The sequence below is a fragment of the Rhinolophus sinicus genome, chromosome 15 (genome assembly GCF_057876585.1).
Source record: "Rhinolophus sinicus isolate RSI-liver-muscle chromosome 15, RSI-T2T, whole genome shotgun sequence".
In the NCBI taxonomy this organism is placed as follows: Eukaryota; Metazoa; Chordata; class Mammalia; order Chiroptera; family Rhinolophidae; genus Rhinolophus; species Rhinolophus sinicus.
In genome coordinates this window covers 25,640,088-25,667,511 of record NC_142515.1, presented here as the reverse complement: position 1 = coordinate 25,667,511, position 27,424 = coordinate 25,640,088, and the positions used below count along the sequence as shown (strand labels likewise).

The 27,424-nt window shown below is 49.3% G+C and overlaps 1 protein-coding gene across 6 annotated transcripts in view; it reads right to left on the bottom strand.

Moving 5' to 3' along the window:
- The window catches only part of CRTAC1 (cartilage acidic protein 1), a 152,066-nt gene extending 130,235 nt beyond the window's left edge, over positions 1-21,831 (bottom strand). For all 6 annotated transcript variants that reach the window (XM_074339248.2, XM_088791909.1, XM_074339250.2 and 3 more), the window contains exons 1-2: positions 21,649-21,831; positions 6,523-6,719 (exon numbers count right to left, since the gene is read on the bottom strand). In XM_074339248.2, coding sequence (XP_074195349.1) covers positions 6,523-6,719; positions 21,649-21,672 — 221 coding nt within the window. In that variant the 5' untranslated portion in view covers positions 21,673-21,831. The remainder of the gene's footprint in view (positions 1-6,522; positions 6,720-21,648) is intronic.
- Positions 21,832-27,424: the final 5,593 nt, after the last annotated feature.

The following is a 27,424-nucleotide window of genomic DNA, read 5'->3' as shown; positions in this document are numbered from 1 at the left end:
GGGTATATTTCTTTTAAATATATTCTTTTATTCAATAATATGCTTCTGAATGATTTATTTATTTTACTGCTGTGAAGTTATTAAAATAATACTATTAAAATTCTCTGAGGTAATGGCCATCACCTCTATGAAAAATGACACCAAGCACCCAACCTTTACTTACTGTATTAGTTTCCTGTGGCTGCTGTAACAAATGACTGCAGACTTAGTGGCATAAAACAACACAAATTGATTATTTTACAGTTCTGTACATTAGAAGGCCAACGTAGGTCTCACTGTGCTGAAATCAAGGTGCTGGCAGGACACCTTCTGAGGAAGCATTCTGCTCTAGAGGCTCTAGGCCGTGCGGGTAAATCCATTTCCTTATCTTTTCCAGCTTCCACGGGTCCCCCACGTCCCTTGGCTTGCGGCCCCTCCCTCCATCTTCAAAGCCAGGAATGGTGGGCTGAGTCCTTCTCACATTGCATTACTATGACCGCCTCTTCTGTTTCTCTTTTTCCACTTTTAAGGACCCTGTGATTATATGGGTCCCGCTCAGAAAATCCAGGGTAATCTCCCCATCTCCAGGTTCTTAACTTAGTCACATCTACCTACAAAGTCCCTTGTCCCATGGAAGATGACACATTCATTAGTTCTGGGAATTAGGACCTGGGCATCTTTGGAAGGCCATTATTCTGCCTACCATACCATCTGACACCTTATTCTGGATGTGTGTGTGGCTAGGCTAATTACATAGGGGCCTCAGACATGTGGCTGCCCAGGGCTGGGGAGAAGGTGGGAAACATGCCTCGCACCGCTGCATAACCATTTTAGGAAAGTCTGAAGAATCGGTTAAAAAGCCCTGGCTCCTGCTCCAGCTCAAGTCTTATTAGTATTCAAAATCAGGGGCCGTCCATGCCGAACCATAGTAGGAGAGCTGGCACCCTGCAATCATTCTTCCATGATACCGACGACAATGAATCTCGGGGTGAAAGGTGACCCATTTAAGATATATTTTTGCAGAGGAAGCTTTAGAGGAAGTCCTTCTAGCAGCCTGAATGAGAAAGTATTGAAGTTCCTCCATCCAGTTTTTAATAGCAGCAGCTTCTTTAGCAGATGTAGAATGGGCTTTTTATTTTTTCCTTCTTGAACTAGTGGATCTAAAGTGATAAAGTTCAGACCCCGGAGCCTAATGTGGCTGTACACATAGTAGGTGCTTAAATGGCTGTTGAATTCCATAATCCCAAAGCTCACCTTTTATTTATAGGCTATGACTAAACAGAAAAAGATTGAGATTGGAAATAGTTTGGCAGTACCTATTAAGACTTGAAACGTACATATCATTCCCAGCATTTCCACTTCTTGGTATCCATCCCAGAGAAATATTTGCATATGTGTGTAAGGATGTGCGGTACAGCGTTGTTTGCAATGGTCACAGATTAGAGACAGCTTAAATGTTACTTGAGGGGTGGCGAAATGAATGTGGCACACTCATACTAAGCAACTTAAAAAATAAGCTAGATCTGTATGTTTGAACCATGAACATATTATACAGTGAAAAAAGCTAGTTTGGAGCAATATGTATCATTTTTGTTCCTCCAAAAATTATGTATTTTGTAAAAATATATAGATATAGATATAGATAGATATACATACATACATATACCGGGGAGGCCAAAAAAATGTATACACATGTATTCCTCTTCTGTTATTGGTATATGCTGAGTATTACAATTTTAATACAGGTTTTTCTTAAAATGTGTATACATTTTTTTGGCACCCTCTGTGTGTGTGTGTGTGTGTGTGTGTGTGTATTACATAGAAATTTCTAGAAGTAGAATCACCAAAGTGAAAACAACTCTGATTCTGGGAGAGGACCAGGATGGAGTTGGAGTAGGGATGGGGGTTGGTAAAGATAGCTTTTTACTTCCATGTATATTGTGTGAATGTTTTTTCAATAAAGCATATTTAAATGTTATCAAATGTAAAATATATTTTAAATTAAGAAAGAGAAATTGAATGAAATAATCTAACATCTTAAGATGTCAAAATTCATGATCAAATCTAGTAAAATGTTTTATTTTACAAAGCAACAGTTAGGACTGAAAGTTCACCTATTTTGTTGAAAGTGTGTGTGTGTGTGTGTGTGTGTGTGTGTGTGTGTGTGTCTATGTATTACATATATATATGGATAGCACATCTATCTACTGAATCTGTATATACTATATATATCTCTACATGCTGCATGTATCTATACATAGTTGTAATAAAATGCATAAATGCTGCTTTGCTTAAATCATAGACAAATATCTCATTCTTTGTCATTGTTTTTATTATTTATAATGGTGAAAATATCTCCTATGTAATTATGATTAATCTGGTAATTGAATATCGTTTGCCTTTTAAATAATTCAATTAACTTTAGTAAGTTAAAGGTTTTCTGACATAATTGCAAAATTAAGAAAAAAATGAAACATGGCTTTAAGACATGTAGCATTCCTTTGAATGAAACGCTTTCAAGTGTGAACCATGCGTTAAGATTTTATCAAATGAATGCTCTTTGTATAGAAAAACCGATCTAAATCGTGATTTAAACTTTACAACCATTACAATCTTTCCATTTGAGCAGAACTCCTGTTGGAAACTGACAGGGGGTAGGGGCGGTGGGTTATCTCAGCCCTCTGGGGATATCCCAGGAAACAAAAGCTTTTCTAAAGGAACTGTGCAAGATTGACACCAATAGGAATTCCTTTCCAGGCTACATGACAATGAAGATTGGGAGCATCGTTGCACTGAGAAAAGGGGAAGCCACTGGGCTTTCTATGTACCCAGGGAACCAGTGCTGAGGATCCGCGATGGTTTGTGCGTGTGCAGACATCTCTGGAGGTGATCAAGTTTTCCCCTCACCAGTTAGGGAGGAGACTGTATGCAGATCGCAGGCACGCACCTGCCAGTTAACAGATAAGCCCTCCACAGGCGGTGGCACTCGCCCAGCTGTGGCAGAGGCGCAGAGCCTGCCCATTCCCTCCCCCAGCCCCGCAGAACAAAGGGCGGTCATTTTCTGCTCCTCCCAGAGTCAGAGGCACACACACGCCTTCCATCACAATTAACTCAAGAAACAGAAACACAACACAAACTCACCCGCAACATGCTCAAAATCAATGCCATCAATACCCAGAACGAGGATACCGAAAAAGCAAAACAAAACAAACCTATTCAAAGAGTAAATACTCAAAGCAACAGGGCTTGAGTCAGACACACTACAAGGTCAACAAATCCAAGACAAGTTCAAGTGCAGGGTCCCTGATAAACTGAAGAGCTGGCCATTATCCCAGGAGGAAAACATAAATGCCTTCAGGGGCCAGCAAATGGAAAGGTCTATAATATAATAGAGAGTGGGCCTGACATGAGCTGGACCACAGATGCCCCAGGTAAAAGCAATCATATTCAATTTTGTAAAATTTCAATTCCTGCTACGTGATTCTTAAATAGTCTACAATCAAACAGAGGAGAATATGGATGTGTAGGGTGGATGAAATAGAGTAAAAATCACTGTCAAAAATGTTTTCAAGGAGTCCACAGAGAATGAAAGGCAGGCAGTAATCCTAGCTGCCGTTATCTGAAAGCATGGTGACCACTGGTTTATATCTTCAAAGGCAGCAGCAAAACAAAAGTTTAAATGGCTTATTAAGCTCTACTATGAGGAACTCAGACTAATCAAATAGAGTCTTCATGTAAGTGATTGGGCTGGATTACAGAAAGACTGCACACATTCTCATGGAAGGCTCTACATAAATGGAACCTCCGAAAACCAATAAGGTGTGACCTTATTGGAAGGCAAGGGGTGGACCAAATGACCTCCCAAGGTCCTGTATAGTCAACTCCTGGTTATCCAGCCCAAAGAAGAGGACAGTGACAAATCATCCTAAATTGGAGATAATAAAAAGTTATATTTGCCTTTGGAATGTATTTTGGTCTTAAATTAGAATGTGTCTTTCCGACGCCCTGAGAATTCACAATGCTTCGTAACATCCACGCAGGCCTGACCTGGAGCTGGGTGGCTGCCCAATTTCGACATTCTGTCCTCCATGTAACTCTGCTGCTTTGCTGGGGTGAGCATTACCATCTTTCAGAAGAACACCCAGCAACACCAGCTTTCTCAGCTAGGGGATGCCTGGCTCACCCCTTCCCTGGCAGAAGAGACAAGGGTCTTCCCCCTATCTCTCTCCAGTTGATTCCAGATCAAGACCCAGAATGGTCTGGCTCTTGTTTCTAGAGGAGGCTCCCAAAGGCTGCAGGGCCCACAGTAAGCAGCAAGTGGGACAAAGTGTAGACCTTCTACTCTAGGCTGATTACAAATGATGGTCTAACTTCTCTACCAAAAGGACATGCAAGGAAACTTCTTGAGAGACAGAGCAAAACGCTTGATTAAAAAGGAAGATGAAATGAATGCCTAGCACTTGGAAAGAAAGACGCTGCGTGCTCAGGAGAGGAAGTGGCAATCCCACGCTCATCAAAGGATGGGTGGAATGGGGAGCTGCGCTTAAAGACCGTCACCCAAGGTGAAAGGTGAGCTTGCTCCTAGTAGTAACTTGTGGGGAACCCAGGAGGAAGGAAGAATGGTTGGCCCACTGTTCTCTGTCAGCCCCCACAGTCTACTGGGGGAGGCTGGTGTCACCTAGCAGGAGGCAGGGCCAATCAGAACACCTCAGAAATGCATCAGAGTCCTTTAACCAGAGTCTCTGGCACAGTGGCACAGGGCTCTGGGCGGCAGGATTGGGCTGGGGGGGGCTTCTCTCTGATTCAGAGAGTGACTGGACAGTCCCAGAACCTAACACAGAACTGAACACAGGCAAGCTGCCTGGCCCCACCCTGCTCAGGTCACCTCAGGCAACAAGGGGAGTGACAACCATTTCTAGTTTTCCTTTTTCTATCACACTCTGCTCTTTAGGTTTTCTTTTTTCCTTCTCAAAGACCAAAACTGTGCTAAACTAAACGTGGCTACATAAGTAAAATGAGGCAAAAGAAAAAAAAAACAGTTCCGTGGTCACAGTAGCCACATTTCAATTGCTCGACAGCTGCATGTGGCTAGTGGATGGTACCAACATAGAACACCTACTTCATCCCAGAAACTTCTGTCGGATGGTGTGCTAAGCAGACTGTTAGGAGGTCTGGAATGCAGCCCCTTCTGCTCTTCACAAGGTAGAAGAAATGGGGAAATGAAATAAGAAAAGCAGTTTACAAAGTATCTTTTCTATACATCATCACCACTGATCCTCACCACTGTCCTGTGTGGTAAGTGGAGGAGTTCAATATGCCCATTTTACAGATGAGGAAAGTGGGGGCTGCATAGCTAAGGCACTTGCACAAGGTTCACAATGATTGGATGTTATGGTTAGAATTAACACCAGGTCTTCTAATTCCAGGGTCAATGCTTTCTACCATCACATGCAAGTAAAGTTACCTGTCAGTTACTTCATTCAGTGCTGCCATAAAAGCTCAGGTCTCCCAGAAAAAGGTTGACCAGTCCCTGGAGTGTTCTATTGTTGACTGATTTTTGAAGTGATACCTAAACTTTGCACCATGTAGTTTAGCAGCTCTAGAATTACGGAGCCTTAGGGTTCAAATTCTGACTCATCCACTTACTATTTACTTGACAGAGGGCAAGTTGCTCACCATCTTTGAACCCTAATTTCCTTTTCTCTAAATGGGGATGATAATATGCTTACTAGTGTTGTCAGGAAAATTAAATAAGACGATGCATGTGAAAGGCTTAGTACAGTGCCTGGTCCATATTAGTGCACAATAAGTAACAATTGTTAATGTAATTGGCATAATTTATAATGCACTGGCATTATGGGCTTCCAGACAAGAAGGCATTACAGACATCCCCGTTTTTACAAATGAGGTATCTGAATCTCAGCAAGTAAGGGACTGATTAAGGTCATGGAACTAGAGAATTGTAGATCTAGGGCATGAACTCCAGCTATGTGGACTCTAAATCCTATGCTTTTCTTGTTGCACAGTATTGCTTCTCAGGAGAGAGGGGAACAGGCGGCGCCAAGGCATGATTTAGAGGATACTTAGTGATCCTTCTTAATCCATCTTCCTCCTTTCTTTGAAATGGGCATTAATGTTTCCTTAGTCTTACGTAAAGTGCTGTACAAGGACAACTTAGAGCATCCCCTTCTATCATAATTGCCCCCTGTAAGTCCCTCCTATGTAGAGATGCTAGAGTCCCACTGGTAAAGGAAGCAAAACTTGCATAACTAAGGAGGCTTAAAATATGAAAAGAGTGCCTTGCACTCTCCCTGGAAAGCCTGAGGCTCACACACCTTTCTTCCACCTACCCTCCACTGCCTCAATGCTGTAGCAAAAGGCAAGGATGTAGCCTACCAGAGCCACCCCTGAGCCCTGCCAAAACCTGTGAGTGAGCATGTGCGTTGTTGCAGGCCACTGGGTTTTGGAGCTATTTGTTACTCAGCCTTATCACAACAAAAGCTGACTGATACACCTGTCAAATTCAGGGTGGGACGCACTTACCCCGCCACGACGATCTCGAAGTCGCCATCATGGTCCACATCAGTGACTGCCACACCATAGTTGAGCTGGGTGGGGTTGCTGTCATAGTCGGGCGGCAGAACCGAGTTGGTGACTGCTGTGAACATGGGTTCAGCCCGCTGGGACCCCTCAGTGGGGGGCAGAAAGCACAGCAGCAGGAACAGAAACATCCTGAACATCTGAAACCAAAAATTACAAACGTTACTGGAAAAGATCTTGTAGCCCACGCAGACCAGGAAAATGTAGCCCCAGGTAGACACAGAAGTGCCTTCCTCCCCTGTTCACCAAGAGCATGGCAATTCCTAGGCTGCCAGTTCCACAAGACCTGTGTTGACCATTCTCTTTAAAGCTGCATCCTGCCCCACCACACCTGCTCTGCCTTTTCTTTTTCTATAGCCCCTATCACTGTATAACACACTGTATAATGTACTTATTCATTATGTTTATTATTTATCGTCCGTCTCCCTCTGCTAGAACGTAAGCTCCACTGGGGCAAGGACCTTTGTCTGTTTTGTTCACTCACGAACACCAAGGCAAGGACAGCATCTGGCACCTAACAGGCATTCAATGCATATTGGTTGAGTGGATGAAGGAAGGAAGGAAGGAGGAGTAGAGTATCAACACACAGGCATCGCCCGTACTCGAGGATAAAGATTGGGAGAATGAAGAACATAGCGCTCAAACAGTCCAAGGGTGCAGCGAGACCTCTGTGAGTGTCCAGGTGTCGAACAGTAGAGGCAGTGAAGGATTGTCTTTCCATGGGTCATACCCCAGAGGTAGCTGGAGGGAATCTGTGACTTGGCAGTTCCCCTGGCCACGGTCTCTCCCTAGGGCAGCTGGCCATCCCCTCCAACCAGGAAGCAGGTAGTTAGGGAATGTATTCCAGCAGGCCTGGCGGTGGCACATCATTCACTTGGAGAAATTAAACCATTTCTCCAAGTGCATGTTTTATTATAAATTAATTATGTATAATCCATTGTATAATTCATTATTATATCTCTAACATAACTCAGGGTGTTGCCGAGCAGCCTGGGGCCATGGGAGCTGGTGGCACACACCCAGGAGACAGCCGAGAATGGCCAAGGCGGTGGAAAAACTCCACCCACTCGTTGTGTGAGCAACGGAGACGCTCAGAACGCTACAGATGGTACCACCCTGCGACTCTGCCTGCAGGCCTAGAATCAGAACGCACAGAGTGCTCGAAAGCTCTGCTGGCACAAGTCCCACACAGGCGGCTCAGGTCCAGTCCTGCAGGCAAGGTGCTGCCTTCCTGCCTTCAGAAGGCAGCAAACCCCCTCCTGTGGAACTTTTCCTGCGAGCGCGTCAGTGCGTCTGGCAGCTGAGAGCAAGGCTAAGTGAGGCTGATGTCTTAATGAAGAGGAGATCTGAAGACTGACTCCCCCGTTGTGGAGACAGACGCTCCTGCTAGCAAATAAGCTTGCTCCAGTTCAGGACTCAGAGACCAAAGCGAAGGGCCCAGGCACTGCCTTTGGAACCAAACATGATTCGAAGCATCCGTACTGCCCTCCTGTAGAGGCTGGAGAGAGAGAGACCCAGGGGCAGGGCTCCGGCTGCAGGCGGAAACTAATTACGGCGAGCCTTCCCGGGAAGGAGGTTCTTGGAGTGTCCTCATAGGGCACATGTTGGGTGTCACACTATCAGAGTGAGGTCAGTCCAAATTACAGAGATGTCTGAATGCGAAAGCGTCTGCTATTAGGCTGTCTAATCACTGAAGGCAAACATATCGCGATGAGAGTTTGCAACTCGGCAGGAAGTTTGGTTGAATAGAGGAAAGTCATAATTGGATTAATGAGCAGCTGGGGGGAAATGAGACACTAAAGAGTATTTACTAACCAATGCAGACATGCTGAAATGTGGCATGGATCTGAAGGTCACTGGACTTTTCAAGGTATGACCTCTATCGTAGGCACGGCAAATGCGTTTCAACTTGAGAGCCAAATCTAGTTGATTGGCAGTGGCTTGAAAGAGTGCTGTGATCAGCTTGCAACGTTTGCAATGGGCATGAAAGAGAAAAGTGGCATCAGGAAGCCTTCCAGAGGCTAGTTAGTTCCTCCCAGGCACCATACCTGCACTTTGGGTCACCGCCACCAGGGAGACAGGCCCTGTTAGGGTAATACAAACAACCGGGAGAAATTTTTTAATGAAGGCCATGAGGGGCAAGAACCATGATCCAGCCTCTTGATTTTTACCTTTTCTGTGAGAAGTAGAACTTTTAATTAAAGCAGCCATATGAAAGAAGTCGCTACTCCATGTTATCCATTTCCAGATAAATAACCTAAAGCAAGATTAAAAGAAATAACACTCCCATGGGTTGACCCCTATTTTGCTTGGTAACCTTGAGCAAACCACATTCTTGCTGGGTCCTAGAGCTGTCTTCTCCAAAAGGACGGTTTGGGAGTAGATCGCTAAAGGTCCTTTACAGCTCTAAAATTCTATAATGGATTAAAAGACATCTTTTTTTTTTTTTTTTTTGTTTTGTTTTTAAGACAGACCATCATCAGTTTTTCTCCCCGGTTTCTTCTATGAACCTCAGACCGACAAGTGTGTTTCTCCTTTCTGAGCATATTAGACCTATTTTGAACAAAAAGCTTTTCAGCACAGTTCTCCAGTAGTTCCCTCTCGAGGGCCAAGGCCAGAGAGAAACACACCACCATTAGTGTGGACCCTGAGATCACCTGCCGCGTGGCCTCTCCCAGGGGAGCTGGGTGAGCGTGGGGCAGGGAGAACTGCACTCCACGTTTCATTCCTCTGCCACGTCAAAGGCGCCTGATGCACCCACGGGCTGCCAAGTACTAGTGGACAGTTAGAGGGTAAGCTGTGGGCCTGTCTTGATGGTGGGTTGGAAAACAGTCGTGGTGAGGAAGCTTAGGAAGAGGTCTGGTAAATATCCACCCTCTCCTGTCAGGGCTCAGATGAAGGAAATCTTTGAAATGCTTCTTGAACCCTGGCTGCTAGGAGTGGTCCCCAGGGCAGCGGCTGCAACAGGCGGCAGCAGCAGCGAGGAGTTTGTTAAAATGCAGAATCTTGGGTCCCACCCCAGACCTAATAAATCAGAATATGCATTTTAACAAGACTTCAGGTGATTCGAACGCAACTTGTCGTATCTTTATTTAAGAACTGTTCTCTCCTTTAAGTAATGCTTCTCAAACTGTAATGCGCCTAGGAAGCATCGGAGGACCTTGATGTCAAAATGCAGATTCTGAGTTGGTAGGTCTGGGGTGGGGCCTGAGATTCTGCATTCTAACAAGCTGTCCGGTGATTCCTAGGCTGCTGGTCTGCAGACTTCACTTGTAGTCGAAGGCTCTAGACCAATGGTTCTAAACCCTACCTTGCTCAACAGAATTCCCCGGGGAGTTTTTAGAAATATGCTGCTGCCCACGACCTTCGGCTAGTTTCTGATTTGGTTGGCCTGGGGTGGGGCTTGGGTGCTATATATTTTTAGAAGCTTCGAATCTTCTGGGAGGAGAACGTGGAGTAAAGTTAAAAATAAAGTTAAAAAGTCGGCAGAACTGAAGTTTTTGTCTTCTTGAATGCTTGTGTGTACCTCAGGCACCTGCACTAGAGCCGTGAGTGGTGTGCACAGGTGGGAATGGCACTAAGTAGGAAGCAGGTAGGGTGAGTGCAATGGGAGGACAGCCCGGGGCGGAGCAGCCTGGGAGAGGCGTGGCTACACATCACAGGCAGAGCTCGGGCAGAGGGGCCGTGTCTCAGTGAGGAGCTGAGGCTGCTGCTTCAGGGGAGGCATGGGGAAGGGGCAAAGAGGGGTCTTACAAGGGCGAGAGATGGTAGGACTTGTGTTTCAGGCAGTGAGAAAGAATTGCTTTGTAGTAATAATTTCTTAAAAATGCTCTATAAGCAAACTTCTTGAACAGTCCTCAGCAGGATGAAGAGAGAAAAAACAAACAAACAAACAAACAAAAAAACCAAAACCCAAAGCCTGGAGTCAGGGACCTGGATCTAGATCTCAACCCCAAGGTCACTGGCTAGTTAATCACCATAAACCAGCCCGTGACCTTGGGCATGTTCCTTCATTATTCTGATGCTCAGTGTCCTCACCTGTAACATGGAAATCATATGACATGTCAAGGTTTCAAGGGTTCAGTGAGCTAGTGAAGGCCTCCCAGGGGGCCAGGCAGGGCAGCTCTCCCTGCTCACTCCTCCTTTCACAGACAGCGCTAAGGTTAGATAGTCTTTAGGCATTGGCTGTCGGTCACATGCAGCCAAACTCAGTTTTCTGTGGCCTCGGGACCTTCCTGAATTCTGAAAACTGGTAACCAAGCAACCTAGATCTCTGAAGTGGGGTCAGACAGCTTTGGGGAGAGACTTCCAGAGCAATTTTCAGGGCAAGCAGTTATTTAGCAATTATTGAAAGAGCCAAGGACACCACCTCAAGCTCTCACAAAAGCAAGAGCCCTGAAGGCTTCAGACATTGGGAATAAGCAGGGAGCACAGAGCCTTTCCAGACACTGTAGGAGGGCAGAGGCTCACGGGAGAGAGGCAGCAGCAGGAGCACCCTGCCCTGCAGAGGCCGGGCCACCAGATCTGCACAGAGAGCCACAAAGGAGCACCACGGGAGAAGAGCTAAGAGAGGCTGCTGTGGCTCAGTCACTCACGGTGACAATTCCTGTGGGTCCCTGATGAACAGGGGATTGTACTCGGTGGCACTGGGGTCCCAGGGAGAAAGCTAATCCACATCTGCAGTACAGGGTGAGGGGTGCTGTGGAGGAGGGAGCACAGACAGATCTAAATTAGCTGAGGTGGGGGGTGCTGGGGAATGCCTCTGCAGAGGTAGGGGTGAGGCTGGATGTTAAAGGATGTTAAGAAACTAGCTGGACCGGAGAGGCGGGAGGAGGAAGAGCAGACAGAGAGCAGACTCCTCAAAGGACTGGAGGACCCAGCTGTCACCCCGCTGACCTTCTAGCTCTGCTTTAATTGAGGCCCCGATCCCCGGGTCATGAGTTAGGAGGAAGCATTCATTTCTTGCTCCTCAACTTTTCCATCCAGAGGAGCTTCCATGAGACTAGAGCAGCGGTTCTCAATGGGGGGTGTGTGTGGGAGGGAAGGGGGTTGATCCTTTCACCCACCCTTACACAGATCTGTCAATGTCTGGAAACATTTTTGGTTGTCACAATTAGGGAAGTGGGGGTGCTACTGGCATCTAATGTGTAGAGGCCAGAGATGCTGGCAAACATCCTGCAATGCACAGGATGGCCGCCCAACAAAGAATTATCCAAAAGGTCAGTAATGCTGAGATTGAGAAACCCTGGATTAGTGCAATATTCTGGCCTCCCTCTTTCCTTCACTACCTCCTCCTGAGGGCTAGATCAGATTGGTCGGTGTGGAAGAATCGGGCATGGAGAGCCCTTTCTGGAGCTGTCCTTCTGCAGTCTGCCATGTGCTGAGCTTGGCTAGGCAGGCTCAACCCCACCCGTGCCCACAGAGAGGGCTGCAGTGGGAGGTACAGGAGCAGCCGCTGGCCCCATGGACCCCACTCCAGAGCCTGTAATGATGGCGGCATTTTAATCTCCATCTGCCAGAACCCAGCCTCTCTCTTCCCTTCTCCCTCCCCCTTTCTCTTTCTCCTTTGGTCCTGAATCTGAGTAGGGAAGTGGGATGGTATCCCTTGGGCCCCTTCAAACCTCAACACTGCCACTCAGGTTGAAAATCTGGTGTCATATTTGGCTCTGGCTTCTTCCTCATTCTTCACAGCCACTGGATCAGATCACCAAGTCAATTCTGCTTCATGAGTCTCTTTCAAAGCTGCCCCATCTTTCCGTCCCCAGTGCCAGGGATGCGCCCCTCTGTCCTTCAGCTGAACAACAGCAATACTTGCCAACTGCCCCCCTTCCTCTCATCTCTCTCCCCCCTTCCACATGGCTAGCAGAGCTCCCTTCCTAAATCTCAGAGCTGATCATGTCGCTCTTCAGCCTAATTTACCGGACCGTGTACACAAGGCAAACAAAGATTTTTTTACTGCAATTTCATGTAACAAGTCTTAATGAGGAATGGGTAGTAATAACAACACTTAACCTACGGCCAACTATGCACCAGGCACTACTCTAACCCTTCACATACATGATCTCATTTAATCCTCATAGTAACCTTGGGAAGTAGGTACTACTATTGTCCCTATTTTATAAATGAGGAAACTAAGGAACAGAGAGGTTAAGTAACTTGACCAAGATCACACAGCTAGTACGTGGTAGAGCCGGGTTTGTGCCTAAGCCAACTGGCTCCAGAATTGGTGTTCTCTGACTGCACCAAACTTGTCTTAAACTGTGTGAGATGGGAAGACAGTGGAAAGAGAAAGCACCTCTATCAGGGGCAGCTGGGGAAGGAGAAAGGCGGTGGTGAACTGGCCAGCGGGGCCAGCATGTGCAGTGGCCCAGCAGGTTTGTGTGGTGAGGAGAGGCTCAGCATGGCTGGAGCATGGGATGGGGGCAGGGCAACAGGGGGCAGGAATGTGGCTGAGGAGGCTGGAAAAGCCTGTGGCGGCCTCGTGAGAGATGAGCCAGAAGGGTAGAGAAGGACCTGGCAGAAGTGGTGTGTTGGAAAGAACTCTAGCAGCGGGGTGCAGAAGAGGCCACGGGAGGGCAGGGCTGGAAACAGAAGCTGTGGGCCACGTGGGAGAGAAAGCTGGAGGCTGGCCTGCAGTCATTCACTCATTCAGTAATACTCTTGTGCGCCTATGCTACGCCGGCCCTGTTCTGAACACTGGGAAACAGCCGAGAACAAGCCCTTGTCCCCGTGGAGTGTGCATGCTAACGCCTGTCACTGGCATTAGTCACGGCGTTTCGCCACCCCATCCCCATCCCCATCCTGGTGGTCTGCAGTGCCAGCCAGGAAGAAAAAAATGCTACACCTCGTACACCTCCCCACCCCCGCCCCCGCCTTAGGGGCCGCCATGTCCTATGCATCTTCCCCAGCACCAAGGAAATGTAAGGCTTTCTCCTTTCCCTCTACCTGGAGAGAGCTCCAGACGCTGCCTGCAGCTGCACTCAGAGAGGAGACTTGGTCCTGCTCCAGAAAAGGCAGATGAAAACTCAAGGGACCCAGGCTAGGGGGCGCCACAGAGACCAGCAGTCTCATGAAACAGCGTTTCTGGAAGTGAGAGGACAAATGGAATCTCCTAGCCTTATGCACAAGGCATAGCAGGTCCTTAATAAGTATTATTAACTGCTCAGACTTCCTGGTCTGTAAAAGGGGAAATGAAATGAGACAGTGTTAAGAGCTGAGCACAGGGCCTGGCAAACAGAACGTCCATCCACGGCAGGTAGCAGGAGCAACAAGCACACTAGTGCTTCTGCTAATAAATGTTGAATGAACATGTCGCAGGAGGTGGAGTCCAGGCCTTTCCAGGACGAGCTGCCAAACGCTGAATGGAATGTGCAGGCCTGTGAGACTTTGAGGAATAGGCTTGCTTCTGTTTCTAATTTGTCTAGGGACCTAGTGGAGTTCTTTGACTTCTTAAATACTACTTTCCAAATGCGGAACGCCTCAGTTTACTGTAATATACACATTCATTCTGCAAGCATTTTAGTAGATGCTTATGGGCCAAGTTGGAAATGATGACTAAGACACGGCTTCTGAAGTCAAAGAGCCTGTAGTCTACCAGGAGGGCGTCACAATACAGAGCAGCAACAGGTACAAAGTCCAGGCTCATCCCCTTGGAGGGAGACATGAACTGGCAAGGTGGATGGGAAGGGCAAGCAGGAAAGGCTCTCTGGAGAAGGGGAGTGGGGATTCCAATGGGAGCTGCATTCCAGGTGGTGGGGGCCTATGGATCAAAGGCATGGATGTGACACAGGGCATTGGTGCATGCTGCAAAGGCAGTTGCTGCTGCTGGAATGCGGTGTCTGGGGTGGAAGTGGAGGGAGAGAGAAGGGAGTGTGCAGGAGGAGGTGGAGGCGGTCTTGTATGAAGGCAGCAGTGGAGCCCCGTACAGCTTGCTTTGCCAAGGTAAGGAGGCTGGAGTCACACTGCGGGGAGGTTTGGAAGTTGGGCCAAGACATGCGTTTTAGAAAGGGCATTTTCGATGTGGGGCAGCAGTGGGCAGGATGGAGAGGCTGGCTGTGTTTCTGAAAAGTGAGTGAGAGCATGACAGAGGGGATTTGGACATTCTGGGGCAGGGGTGGGGCACGGCACTGGATGACCTCCAAAGTTCTTTTCCAGGCCTACGAACCTATGGGTCAGGTCCCCCCCACACCATCATTTAAAATGCAGTAGTGGACCTTGCTATTTACAAGTATCCTCCTGAGAATTTTTCTGTTTAGTGGTGATCCATTCCTTAGTCTGTCTTCAGTGGAAATCCAAATGATTCCCCTATCTATCTGCTTAGAGCTGGGGAGGCCTGGAGGAAGGCGAAAGGGAAGGGCGTGAGCATCCAGAGTGTGGTGAAGGGGAAGAGAAACCAGCTCAAGGCTCAGAGCCCGTCTCCAGCTCATGGAGTGGGCCCTGCACAGGCTCCTCAAAGCTTGATCAGTGAGGCCTTGGGGGTTTCGAGCCCTGGTGCCAAGTGCCAGCCCGAAGGGAAGCTGGGCTCACTGACCCAGCCCCGTTTGGAGATTCACTTAAACAGCAAGAACTACCGCTGTCCCAGAGTGGCCACCTACATTCAAGAACTCATCTGTTCCCCTACTGAGCACCCCCCGAGCCCTTCCACGTGCCAGGCATTGGGCTGGGCGACGAGTTAGAGGTGAGAACAAGAGACACTGCACGTCCCCCCACACTGCTTGCAAGGCAGCATTTCTCCTTTTGGGGACTCTTATTTCCCCACCTGCCAACAGCCTCTTTGGATATACATAGCTTCTCAGATGTGAGGTGCATGATTACGATTTCCAAGAAAAGAGCCTGTTCTTTGAGACCAGGGTGAAAGGGAACATGACATCACTTAGATGCTGAGACTGCTGGTGACGGAATAGGCCTTTCTGCTCCATTCCTGACTACTGAGGCCCTGAGGCCACGGGGCCTGACCTGGACGTACAGAACATTCATGGAGCAACAGGGAGGAGATCTATGGGGCAACCCCCACTCCTGGGCACAAACAGCGTCAGACCAGGGATGGGCCTTATATGAAAAACATCAAAGGCGGCTGCTCCCACCAAACCTACCAGCGGTCCTCTGCCTGGTTCTGATTCCCCTGCTTCTGAGCTGTGTCAGGATTTGCATGTCACCCTGGGTCCTTAAAGACAGACATCAAAGAAGGGCAGGGCAGGGAGACCACTAGAGCCCTCCCTTTGGGGCTTATCTCCAGGTAGGTGGAGGCTGCTGTTAGGAAGGGAAGTCCTTGCAGTCCCACTTCCGGGAAACGGGACACCCTGAGCTCAGCAGGGATTCCGGTGCCCTTGTCACTGGACTTTTCAGGTGCAAACAAAGGTAAGAGCAACTGGAAACAACAGCAAGGGTCATCTTACACTCCTTGTACTCAAGAGTCTTCTGTGGCTAATTAAAGTAATACGACAAAATGTCCCTTAGAAGAGATCTTTAAGAATATGCCTGTTAAATAAATAAGGTTTTATTCATTAATAACACACCTTCCCATCCCTCCGTGAAGTTCCTTGCAGAACTTCTCTGTGCCCAGAAGGCTGAGCAGGAAAGGGTGGAAGAGAAGTCACCACCTCCCCTTCCCGGAGAGAGTGGGGACAAATCCAGTCGCTTGTCATTTGTGGAGCTATCAGTTTCTCCTCCGGATGTTGATCAGATTTCCTGGGCTGGAACCAACTTACAGGGCTAGGATACTGGAATTTTTCCAAGAAGCAAACGCTCTGCTTCTTATGAAGTCAACATGATTTCTTTCAAGGAAAATTTTTATCTTTTTTTTTAAAGTGCCTAGGGTTTTTGAAGGGCAAATCTTTGGACATTTCTGTAAAGATAATGATTATGATATACTTATCGGTTGCTAACACCACTTCCCCCCCCCACACCCCCCCACACACAGAGTCATGAGGGTGGGGGAATGATACACCTACCATTCTACAATGAGTCAGTGGCCTAGCCAGAAATAGAACTTTCCAAACTCCCTAATTCTTAATAATAGTATTAATAATAGTTTCTTTATAATTTTCTACGTGGTTTCAAGCTCACATTTAATCTTCACAACAATTTTGGGGGGAGTTTAGGTAAGTCAATCTCAGGAGACAGAAGATCTGAGTTCCAGACCAGCTTTGCTACTTGCTTGCTGTGTGACCCTGGCTGGTGTCTTTACCTCTCTGGATCTCAGGGTCCTCAGCTGTGAAGTGGGAGAGTTGGATGAAAATATGTCTCAAATCTCTCAAACCTTCACATGCTCTGATTCTGTGCTGCAATGCTCTTCCAGTCCAGGGTTTCCCAACCTTGGCACTGCTGGCATTTTAGGCCAAACAATTCTTTGTTTGGGGGGTGGGGGGTACTGTCCTGTGCACTGTAGGATGTTTGGCCTCATCCCTGGCCTCTACCTACCACATGCTAGTCACACTCCCTACCCCACTTTTGACAAGCAAAAAATGTCTCCAGAAATTACCGCATGTCTGGGACACACTCCTCTCATCACTGCCTAAGGACTTCAATAAGGTCAAGATCATGAGTGATTCAGTGGAAAAAGGTCTTCCTGGCCCCTCCTCTTCCCCAACCAACCCCTTCACACCTTTCTGCACACTTCTTAAACACAACCTCCCAGCCCTTTGCTGCTTCTCATTTCTTAAATGCCCTAAGTGCTCCAGGGTGTGTTTGGTGTGACAATGAACCAATTGATTTCATGCTTTCTCCTAAGGAGGGTTCACAGGTTTATGTCCCCTAAGTAACCAGCTAGGCTCCCCAGAAATCCCTCGCAGAGCCCCGGCTGGCCTGGAAGCCTGTATCTGCAGCCTGCAGGAGGCTCGGTGAGCACGGATTTGTCAGCACTCTTAAATCACTGGGCTCCGAGGAAGGCTTCTCCCAGCACAAAGATCCTTCCTTAGGAATCAATAGCTCAGGGCCTTCCATCACATTCAGAATTATCCTGGGACCTGTAAAATTTCTCTTCCCCAAGCATGGCAGAACCCCAAAATGAAAGCCCCAAGGTGGGGGAGGGAAGAAGGCAAGGACGGAGCCCTGCCAAGAAGGCTTTGTCCGTCAGCCCAGATGTTGCTGTGAGCAGAGGCTAACGTGCAAGCCTGGACACTTGGTCTCATTTGCTGGCAAAGGAAAGACACAGTGTAGTTCCCAGCAGTAATATCTCCTCCCAGCCCAATACCTCTGTATATCTTACCAAGGGCAGAGGCATGTTAAAGACTGTCTTCCTTGATCTTCGCTGTCCTACCCTCATCCCAGGGTTGCCAGCTTCACCATGTTGCAGAGGAGGAAACTGAGGAATGCAGAGGTGAAGCGGTTTGTCCAAAGTCTCTAAGCCAGTAAGCAGGGGTCCAGATTCTAAGCCTGTGTCCTTTCCACTATGCTGTCCTTTCCAGGGAGAGTGAGGTGTCATTCATCTAGTCGGGCTCATGAAAGGGGCAACTTCTTGTTTTCTCAGTGTCTAGTGTCACTTCTCAAACTCTCTATCCTCTCCCCTATTCACACAGAAAGCCAGAGATCTTGTGTTAGAGCTACATTTTATGTAATTCTATTCCTCTGGCCTTATCCAGAACCAGACCATGCTGGCACAAGTCTTCAGCTAGAACTGGGAGCTGACGGGGATTTCAAGCACAGCCTCTCAGAACCCCACTGTGAAGGAGGAACTGTTGCTCTCTGGTGGTCCCCATTATCCTACTGCCACCCTCCCCCCGAAGAAAAACACCCAACTTATCTGTGAACCCGAAGGAGATGAGGAAACGGAAGCATCTTCCCTGGCAACAAGCATCCTCTGGGTGAGCCTTAGAGATGGAAGAGGATCCACCTCTCGGAATTCTGGCGTGGCAATACTGGTTCCTCCTGAGGGTCACCACCAAGTGTGCCGAGGCTCTGAGGGGAACTTCAGACAGTGTGCGAAGGAGCAGGGTGGGAGAGGAAACAGAGGGGGCAGCCCACAGGCCATTCAGCAAACCACCTTCCCAGGGCCCAGCTCAGATGTCGACAGCCAGCCTCACAGAATAGAAAAAGGGCAGTGGAAGTGGTAGTATCTTCTAGGTCACCCCAGAAGCCTGAACAAGAGGATTTTGCAAAAATAGAACATCCTAGCACTCTGACCTTGAGCGGGTAGCTAGCAGCAAGAGTGGGAGAATGGGCAAATAGTGGTTGGAAAATCTCTGCTTCACCCAGGATCGAAGCACTGAAGGTCTCAGAGGCAGTACGGCGACTGCTGAACAGAGACCCCCACTCCAGCACACCTTAGCAGAAGAAAGGGAGGGCTCCAGTACTGGGTTCCATGACTGCTGTGCAGGACTGAGCACTGCTGATTCCTAAATGCATGGACAGAAACCTGGAGATGCACTGCTTTTGCCTAAAAGACTGCTTGGAATAATGAGACAAGATAATGGAGGAAGGGAAAAGAATCATTAGGAATTCCCATTACCTGTATGTGTACATTACAAGAACTTTATCTGCTCCTCACCTCCTCAGTCTGAATAACAGATTCAAAGGAAATTTCCCCAGTTTACCTAGTTCTGATCCGTCAGCAATTACGAGTACCTACTGTGCAGGGAACACCCGCCCATCTCCATGGTAAAGAGGAAGCAGGTCATGGAGTGGAAAGAGCTCTGAGGAGAGGACTAGGAATCCTAAGACCCAATCCTCTTTCTCCCACCAAATAGCTACGTGACCTTGGGAAAGATACTTGCTTTTATTGGGTTTCAGTTTTGTCATCTGTAAATTAAGTATGCACGCGAGTTTGGGGGATGAGATGAGGTTAGACTAGATGCTCATCAGTGTTCCTCTCTTCTAACTCTAACGTTTTTGGGCTTGGTGAGTTCAAAGAACACACTAGCGTCAAGCACAAAGGAATGGTCTCTAAGGGCGGGTGGGGATGAGGGCTAGCTCTGTTTCCTTGGAATGCTGTACTTGCACCTGCCCCATTGCACCTGACATCACAGGACCACCTGAAGTCCAGAAAGCATGTGGCAGGAGGGTTTCAATCATAAAGGTGACGGTTGGGGGCTGTGGCCTGAGCTTGCTTAAAGCGTTAAGTTACTATGGCCAATGAAGGGCAAGAAGTAAGAAAGTCAGTGGTCCTGAGCTGGGTGCCTTTGGCGCCCCCTACTGGACACCAAGAAGCCTGCAGGACAGCTTCATTCGCATCAGCCGGCAGCAAGAACGACTGAGAACAGACTTGTCACAAGCTCTTTAAAAGGACAGCCTTCCAATGTTTCTCTCCTTAGAATTTCATAGGTCATTGGTCCACACAGTCACAGGAACACTCCTGTGAAGCTATAGGGCCTCTTAACCAGACATCAAGGTGCCAAGTAATAAACATCAGGGTTCAGAACACCAGGTGCAGCTCAGATGGAGAGAAGGGAAGAAAGAGCAACAAGGAGGTATTTCGCTGTACAAATTCCCACTGGAGAGAAGGTCTTGGGAAATGCAGCAGAAAAATGTTGACTGCAGGCAGAGGGTGGAGCTGGGTCTTGGGGTCTGGGTTGCTAGCTCCCATAAAAGATGGAAGCAGCTATCCTAGGAGTTCAAAACACCCAGGCGTGTTTAGGGATGAGGCACAGGTGAAGGATACAGCCCCACCTGAGCAGCCTACCTTTGACCTTTTCCAGAGACCATTAGTATCAACCGGAAACAGGAATATGCTCATCGTGCTCCACTGTACCAGCACCACGACCCTGAACTCTTTGTTGCTTCTCAAATTGACTTTAGGGTCCTGCTTCCAGAAGGATGTTTTTAATCAAGTCAGAGGGAGAGAAAATGCTTCCTCAAGGGCCATATTAGAACAACTGCCATGTCCCCACTTTCCCGTTTTCCATCTCCTCTTCCTCATGGCTGAGCGTGAGGTACAGTGTGACTCTCTGAATTTGCTCTAATTCAGTCTTGGGTGTCTCCAGCCCCAAGCCATCAGGGTCAAAAAATCTCCCATCAGTAGCATTTCTCTTCCCACGTGAGTTCTCTCCTAATTCAAGACAGCGTTACGGAGTTGTCCCCTATTCCTGGAACCCTCTGCCCTTCTTTTCCACATGGTTTCACTTGGGAAGTCCTGCACTCATCCCAGAAGACATCGCAAGTATGACTCAAGAATGTGTCCCGCTTGGAGAGCTGGAGCATCTCCTGGGGCGCAGAGAAGCCAGCCTAGGTGCACGCCCTACCACCAGCAACAGCAGTCTTTATCAGTCATTCCCAGAGGAAGGGGCTTACCCACCCCCAACCCCAGGAGCATTTCCTCACCACTCTGGGATGCCCCCATCCAGCCTGGGATGACTTTGGATTCTTCAGTTGGTTTCTGCAGAACCCGGACTAACCAGGGCTCCCAACTACTGTACTGTGAAGAAGTGCACTGCATTGCTGGGCATGCCCCCAAGCCTGGCCTGCTGCTACATCAAAGCCTCCATGTGCCCCCACGGGGCAGAGGAAGACCTCTGGTTCCTCTGGAATGCCTGAAGCTGGCTTGCCTGAGACAAGCTGAAAGCGACGAGACCACACCTCGGTCCAGCAAAGGCAGCTAGCTGACAGCTATGCCGCGCACCGGGCTGGCTCCTGGAGCTCTCTGCCACCCAGCGCTGTGCCGGGGAGCTTGGCTCCTTCAGGGAAGAAACGCCAGCCGCCCAGGACTCTCCCCACATCCTAGAAGCAGCTTCCAGTAGCTTCCCCGGCCCGTTGCTGAGCCTGCCTGGCTGGCTGGGTGACTCCCCAATATCCCCAGCACAACCCTCCTCACCTACTCCGCTCCCTCCCTGCCCCGGTGCCCCCTCCCTAAACAGCTGACCTCCAACACATTCCTTGCCAGCTGTGAGGTCTGTTGCTTCACACCTCCTCTCTGCCACCGCCGGCCCCGCTCCCGCCTAGACCCCTGGCTCCGCGCGCCAGTCGAGTCCTGAGCCTCTTGGCAAGTTGGAAGCAAAGCCGCCGCCGCTTTGGCGGTCTCTGTCTTCCCTGGTTCCAGAGCGGCAATCCTGCCACCCCTGCGAGAGGATCAGGAGGGGAGCCTAGGGAGGGAGAAACTTTCTCCGCCTGAGAAGGTGGGGGCACCGAGCGGGTACTCACTCCGGGGTCAGCGCTGGGAGCCATCCTCCTGCTCTCTCCGCCCCACCGCTTGGGGGCGTCGGAGCGCGGGCGCTCGCTGCTGCCTCAGCCGCCGCCGCCTTCCAGCTCCCAGCCCTGGTCCCGGGCTGGCCTCGAGCCTCCCGCCCCGACGCCGCTCGCCCGCTTTATACAACTCCACTCGAGCGCGCGCGGGCTTATGTAAAGGCTGGCGGAGCCCCGCAGCCAATGGCGCGGCGGCTGGAGCTTGGGGCCCGGGGGTGGAGGGCGCTCGCGCGGCCAATCGCGGCCCGGGTAGCCCGGGGAACCGGGTGGGGGTAGGGCGCACCTCCCCGCTCTGATTTAGGAGCCAGGATTGCGGTGGCAGCAGCCAGCAGCCAGACTGGCCCGGCGCAGCGCGGCGGGCGCTGGGGTGGGCGGCGGCGAGGTCGGGTGTCCCCTGCGCCCCGCCGCTCCGGCGCGTAACCTTCAGGAGGCAGCGGGGCCTGGCGAGGGGGCTAGGGCTCCCAGCTTTGCGCTGGGGGCCTGGGCCGATGGGAAGCAGGGGTCCCTCGGGAAGAAGCGCCGGGAAGGAAGACAAGGGGGAGGGGAAGGGAGGACGGCGAGCTCCCGGGCCTCACGGCCACCCCTGCGCTCAGGGCCAAGGGTGACGGCGGGAGCAGCGGCGCTGCCTTCCCGTTTCCCCCAGAGACCGATCTGGCGTCGCCTGGCCAGGCCGGAGCGGCCGCGCGAGCCGCGCAGGTGGCGAGATTTCGCGCAGCGGAGCGAGCGCCGAGCCGATCTTTATCCGGCCTGGGAACGTGTCCGAGCGCCTCCCGGGGACTGCTCAGTATGGAGAGCGAAGCTTCGCGACGGGCCCCATAGGGCGGGTAGCCAGCGAGCACAGCTCGGAGATCAGGCGCGGTGGCGAAAGCGGCCGCGGGCAGCGTCTCCTCCCCCAGCCTCCAGCCTGCCCGCCGGCAGTGCCCCCACTCAACCCCTCCTGCCCCCGCCCAGCCGCGCGGTGGCGGAGCCAGGCCCACCCGCTCTGGTCCCATGCGTCCTTCCAGCCTCCCTCACCGCTTTGTTCACAGGTACTGCTTCCGCCTCCTCGACCCCCAGCCCACTGCGGGTTGGATGGCCTCTGCCTGTCAGGACCAGGAACCGCGGGGGCTAAGCTTGGGAAGAGCGCGCTTGGTCAGCAGTGCCCCAAAATACCGTGCGCCGGGCAGGAAACGAGCCTAGATCGATAACACTCTTTAAGTCTCATTTTGCACCTAGAATAGAGCCTGGCACATAGTAGGTGCTTAGTAAGGCCTTACTGAATGAATTTTATGCTTCCATGAGTAAGATCTTTGGGTTTCTGAAAGCTGGGGCACGGGGCTTTGGAAGAGAAAGACCTGGGAATATGCCATCAGAGAGGGAGGGAGCTAAGATTGTTTTCCCACCTTTTGATGCCTTTGTGACCACCACACCGGTGGTTGGGCACTTCACTCTTAAAATGACTCCAATGTATTTTTTAATGGAGGGTCCCAGACCTGGTTATCCCCAAATTTTAAGCAGCACTCCCAGGGCTTACATTGGGCCCTGTTTTTTTAGGTGTCTGATTGTCCTCTGGAAAGAAGGAGCTAAGCATAGCAATTCTAACTTTGGGCGCTCAGATCTAGCTCAGGTTCTTAACCTTTTGAGGGCTGTGGACCCTTTTGAAAACCTGGGGAAAGCTGTTGAATTCTTTTTCTAGAAAAATACACATACACACATGCACACACACACACACACACACACACACACACACACACACCACTTGAGTATAATTTCAGGATCAATTAGAGTCTCCCTGGGGGCTCTATCCGATGTCAACCTGTTTTTCTAGGAAACTAGGGCGGTAGTTTATAATTGCCCTCCTTTTGGGGATCAGGGAACCCTTTTGAGCCTTTCAAGAATCTGATTAATGTTATGAATCTGCTTCTCAGAAAAAATGCTCAATCACATACATGCATGTTGACATGCAATTTTAGGGGGTTCATGTATTCTTAAAACTTAATCTAGGACCCCGGATTAAGAACCTTCACCTAGTAGCAAACAGCCTGCACCCCAAGGGCACACCTGATTCCCCAGCTCTCTCCATAAGGAGTCCAGTCAGCTCTGCACCCTACTGCATCATGCCACCGCTCTGTCTGAGGGCATCTGAGTCATGTGGCGAAGGCCCTGGCACCTGAGAGACTATCTCCACACTTGCCTCTGCGTCTTGGTCCCCGCAACCCTCTTAATGTGGAAATAAGTTGCAGGTTGTCATGTTCTGTCTGATCTATGAGTGTTTCTCACTCAGAAACTCCAACTCGGAGACATCAAGTGACTGGTAATTAATCAGCTTCACTCAGTCCCAAGCAACTGAGCACACCTTTCTTGGTGTTTGTTCTCACCTCTCTCTCTGCAGGCGAAGCTGTGAGCAGCAGCCCCAGCTGTGGAGCCTCATCTCACCTCCACCTGACAGATTTAGTAACCAGTGCAGTAGTGAACAGCATTAGCCATCCAGATGTGAAGAGGCTCTCTGCGCAAAAACAGCGCTACAATGATCTCACACGTTCCTGTTCCTGCAGCTAACCAAGTAAGGGTGCAGTACACCAGAGGTGCTGGGGAAGGACAGAGCAATGTACGAAATGACGGAGAACATTCTCTCCAGGAAGTTCTCTAGGAAATGCAGTCCGGTTTCTGCACTTGAACTTGCTAGGGTTGAGCCAGTGGGCCAGGCGATCTTGGTCCTATAATTTCTAATTTTGCTAATGTCTTCCACGTCCATGCACTCAGCTCATGTCCACTCAGAACTCCAGCCCTCCCCGGCCTATCTCATGGTAGACATCTTACCCTCACAACTGCACAGACACACCCTACTTGCACACTTTATGGATTGAATTGTGATCCCCCCACCCCCACATCACCACCAAACATGTTGAAGCCTTAACTCCCAATGTGACTGTATTTGGAGATAGGGCCTTTAGAGAGATAATCAAGGTTAAATGAGGTCCAAAGGGTGGAGCCCTAATCCTTAGGATTAGTGATTTTATAGAAAAGATAGACACTGGAGATCTCCCTCTCTGTCCACACACAGAAGAAAGGTCATGTGAGGACACAGACAAGGTGGACAGACAGAGGTGGTACTTTGTTATGGCAGCCCAAACAGTAAGGCACACACATGTTCAACACATTCCTTTCCCCATCCAGCTTGCTCAGTCTCCTCCCAATACTTTGACTCCAGCCTTCTTTACTCTAGTGAAATCTCTCTGCATATTGTCCCCCGACAAATTTCATTCATTCTGGGACACTTGCCTAAAATGTTTTCTCGTCTTTTGGTATCCAAATGAAATCTCACCTCTCACACCAGTTTCCAAAAGTGCCCTAGCCAGTGAGCTTTGCTTTTTCAGGTCACGCGCAGGTCTGCAACATCTTAGCACTCTATTATGAGTACTATGTTGTTTTCTTTCTGTTTCTTACGCTTAAAATTTGGCCTTTCTATCAGAATGAAAGCTCCTTTAAGTCCAGAGTTTGTACTTTGTACTTGACTACCTCATAGAACCCAGCATGAAACTGGACACATAGTGAACGCACAGTATTTGCTGGTTCCTTTATTCCAATGAAACATAGTTACTCTTCAAAAAAAAAATTCTAGAAAGGTTATGTATGTAACATTTCATTTTCTAAAAGCTCAAGACATTTTGTGTGTCTCACAGATTGTTTTCCCATCTATTGATACCTTTGTGACCACCGTCATCCTGAAAGCCTATTGGAGCAGAGGTCCTCGGGAACTAGCTCTCTTCTGTAGGCCAGGCTCAGAGGGGCTCCACACATTGCTCACAGTTACACATGGTCACCCCTTCTTTCTCCAAATCAGCAGCTTTGCTGCCTTTGTTTTCCTTGTGGTCCTCCTGACCCACTCGGCTGTCTTCTCATTCTCCAGATGGTGAGAAAAGGCCAGGGAATCTCAGATCTGAGCGATGCTTCTGTTCCAATAGATCTGTTGCAAAAGAGCAGAAAGGTTGGTACAGTTCCTCAAGCCCTGGAGTTGTGGAATCCAGAAGGTATCGTACATTCTGAAACATCCTCTGCGAGGCCTTGGGCAGCGTCTTGTAATCAGCCACATTACTATTTCTGCAGTGAGATATATGAATGTTCACACCAAGTGGCTGTGAGGATAAAGTAGCCTGACATCAATTTAGGTTTGATTTTGTCACCAGATGAGTTTCGGCACTAAACTTGCAAAAAAAGAACAACAAAAAAACACACACAAAATCCACCCCAATGTTCAGAGATTTGGAAATTTTTGCAATTGCAGATAAGGGATTGTGGAATGGTATTTTAGGCTTGGTTGTCCCAGAAGAAATGGATGTTATGTGAGGGTGTGGAAAAGCAGCTATCGTAACTAATGAGAAACCATAAACAGTGAAAGAAATATGCGAGTATGAGGAAATCGCCTCTTCTCAAACCAAGTTGTATTGGGTTGTTGTCCCTTGTTCCTAAGGAGCACATGTTCGTCAGATGACTGGTGAGTTTCAGGTGTACTTGTGTTAACAGTGGCTTGTACGTGTCAGATGTATGGAATGGTCTTTTTAGGGGAGGCAAGTAGGAGTGACAATGACAGAAGCTCTTGTGAAGAAGACACAAATATGGTGGACTTTCATATGGTCAGAGAGAGTTCAGAAAAGCTTGAACTGGGAGTGCATGTACAGGCAAACTTCTCCAGGTAGCGGGAGGGCAGACCTGGGAAAGGGAGACTAGATACAGGAGGACGTTATAGGATCCCAGACAGGTCTGGTTACAAGGTCAGCACCGCTCAGGGCTAGGGGAGCCTGGGGGCAACGATGTAGGTAGATGTCTGCTCACTGTGTTACTCTGTACCCAGATGGCCTGGGTGCTTTGAGGTTTTCCTATACTGTAGTGGGGTGGCTTCGTAGTCCGGAGGGCTGGCTGAGAGATGGATGCAGGGAGGACAGTAAAAGAGAAAGTGATGGTGGACCCCTGACTGCACAGCTCTCTGTGCCTGCTTAAAATGCTCAGCCAGCAATAACATCACTGGAGCCCAAGATCAACAGCAGGGAACTTCCATCTTGAATCTTAAGGTTAGTCTTCCTGTTTTGCTTTGTTCCCAAGTCCTAGTACCTGCTCTTCCTGTCTCCTGACAGAGCTCTGTCTGGTACCTCCAGCTCCAATAACTGAGTGTCTGTATCCTTCTCCCATCCTGGTACCCTGCCCCATGACCCAGGTGCTCAGGGACTAGTATTCTGGGGTCCAGATATTGTACTTACTTCCCTGTAGCTGAGTCTTTACTCAGCCACACGTGTGGCTTGCTGCCTCATGTTCCTAACACCAACTGCCTTCTTGAGCCTCTGCCACCTGCCACGTGCCAGCGTCCTTTGACATGAGGCCAATCTGGCCTCACTTCCTCTCACTGCCAGCTTCCAGGACCTCCCCAAATCCTGGCCCTGCCTCGGTAGGTAGGTCTTGGTGGATAGGCATATCCAGCTGCCAATCCAGCCAGGTTTCTGACAGACATGAGCTCATGGTCATGGTTTCAAGAATAAGAAGGAAAAAACCCTTTAGCAGGTGGGAAGTGATAGCAGGCGTTTGCTAGCAGGAAATTCCAGGGAGCTCCTGGGCTAGGGGTGCCCTGGCCAGTTTTACCCCAAGGGAGGAGAAAGGAATGGGTGAAAAGTGAACAGGAAGAAGTAAATACAAGGAGGGGAAGAATCGGGAGGAGAGAGGAAAGGGAGGATGTTAGGAGAAGAAGCAAAGTGTGAGGAGAGCA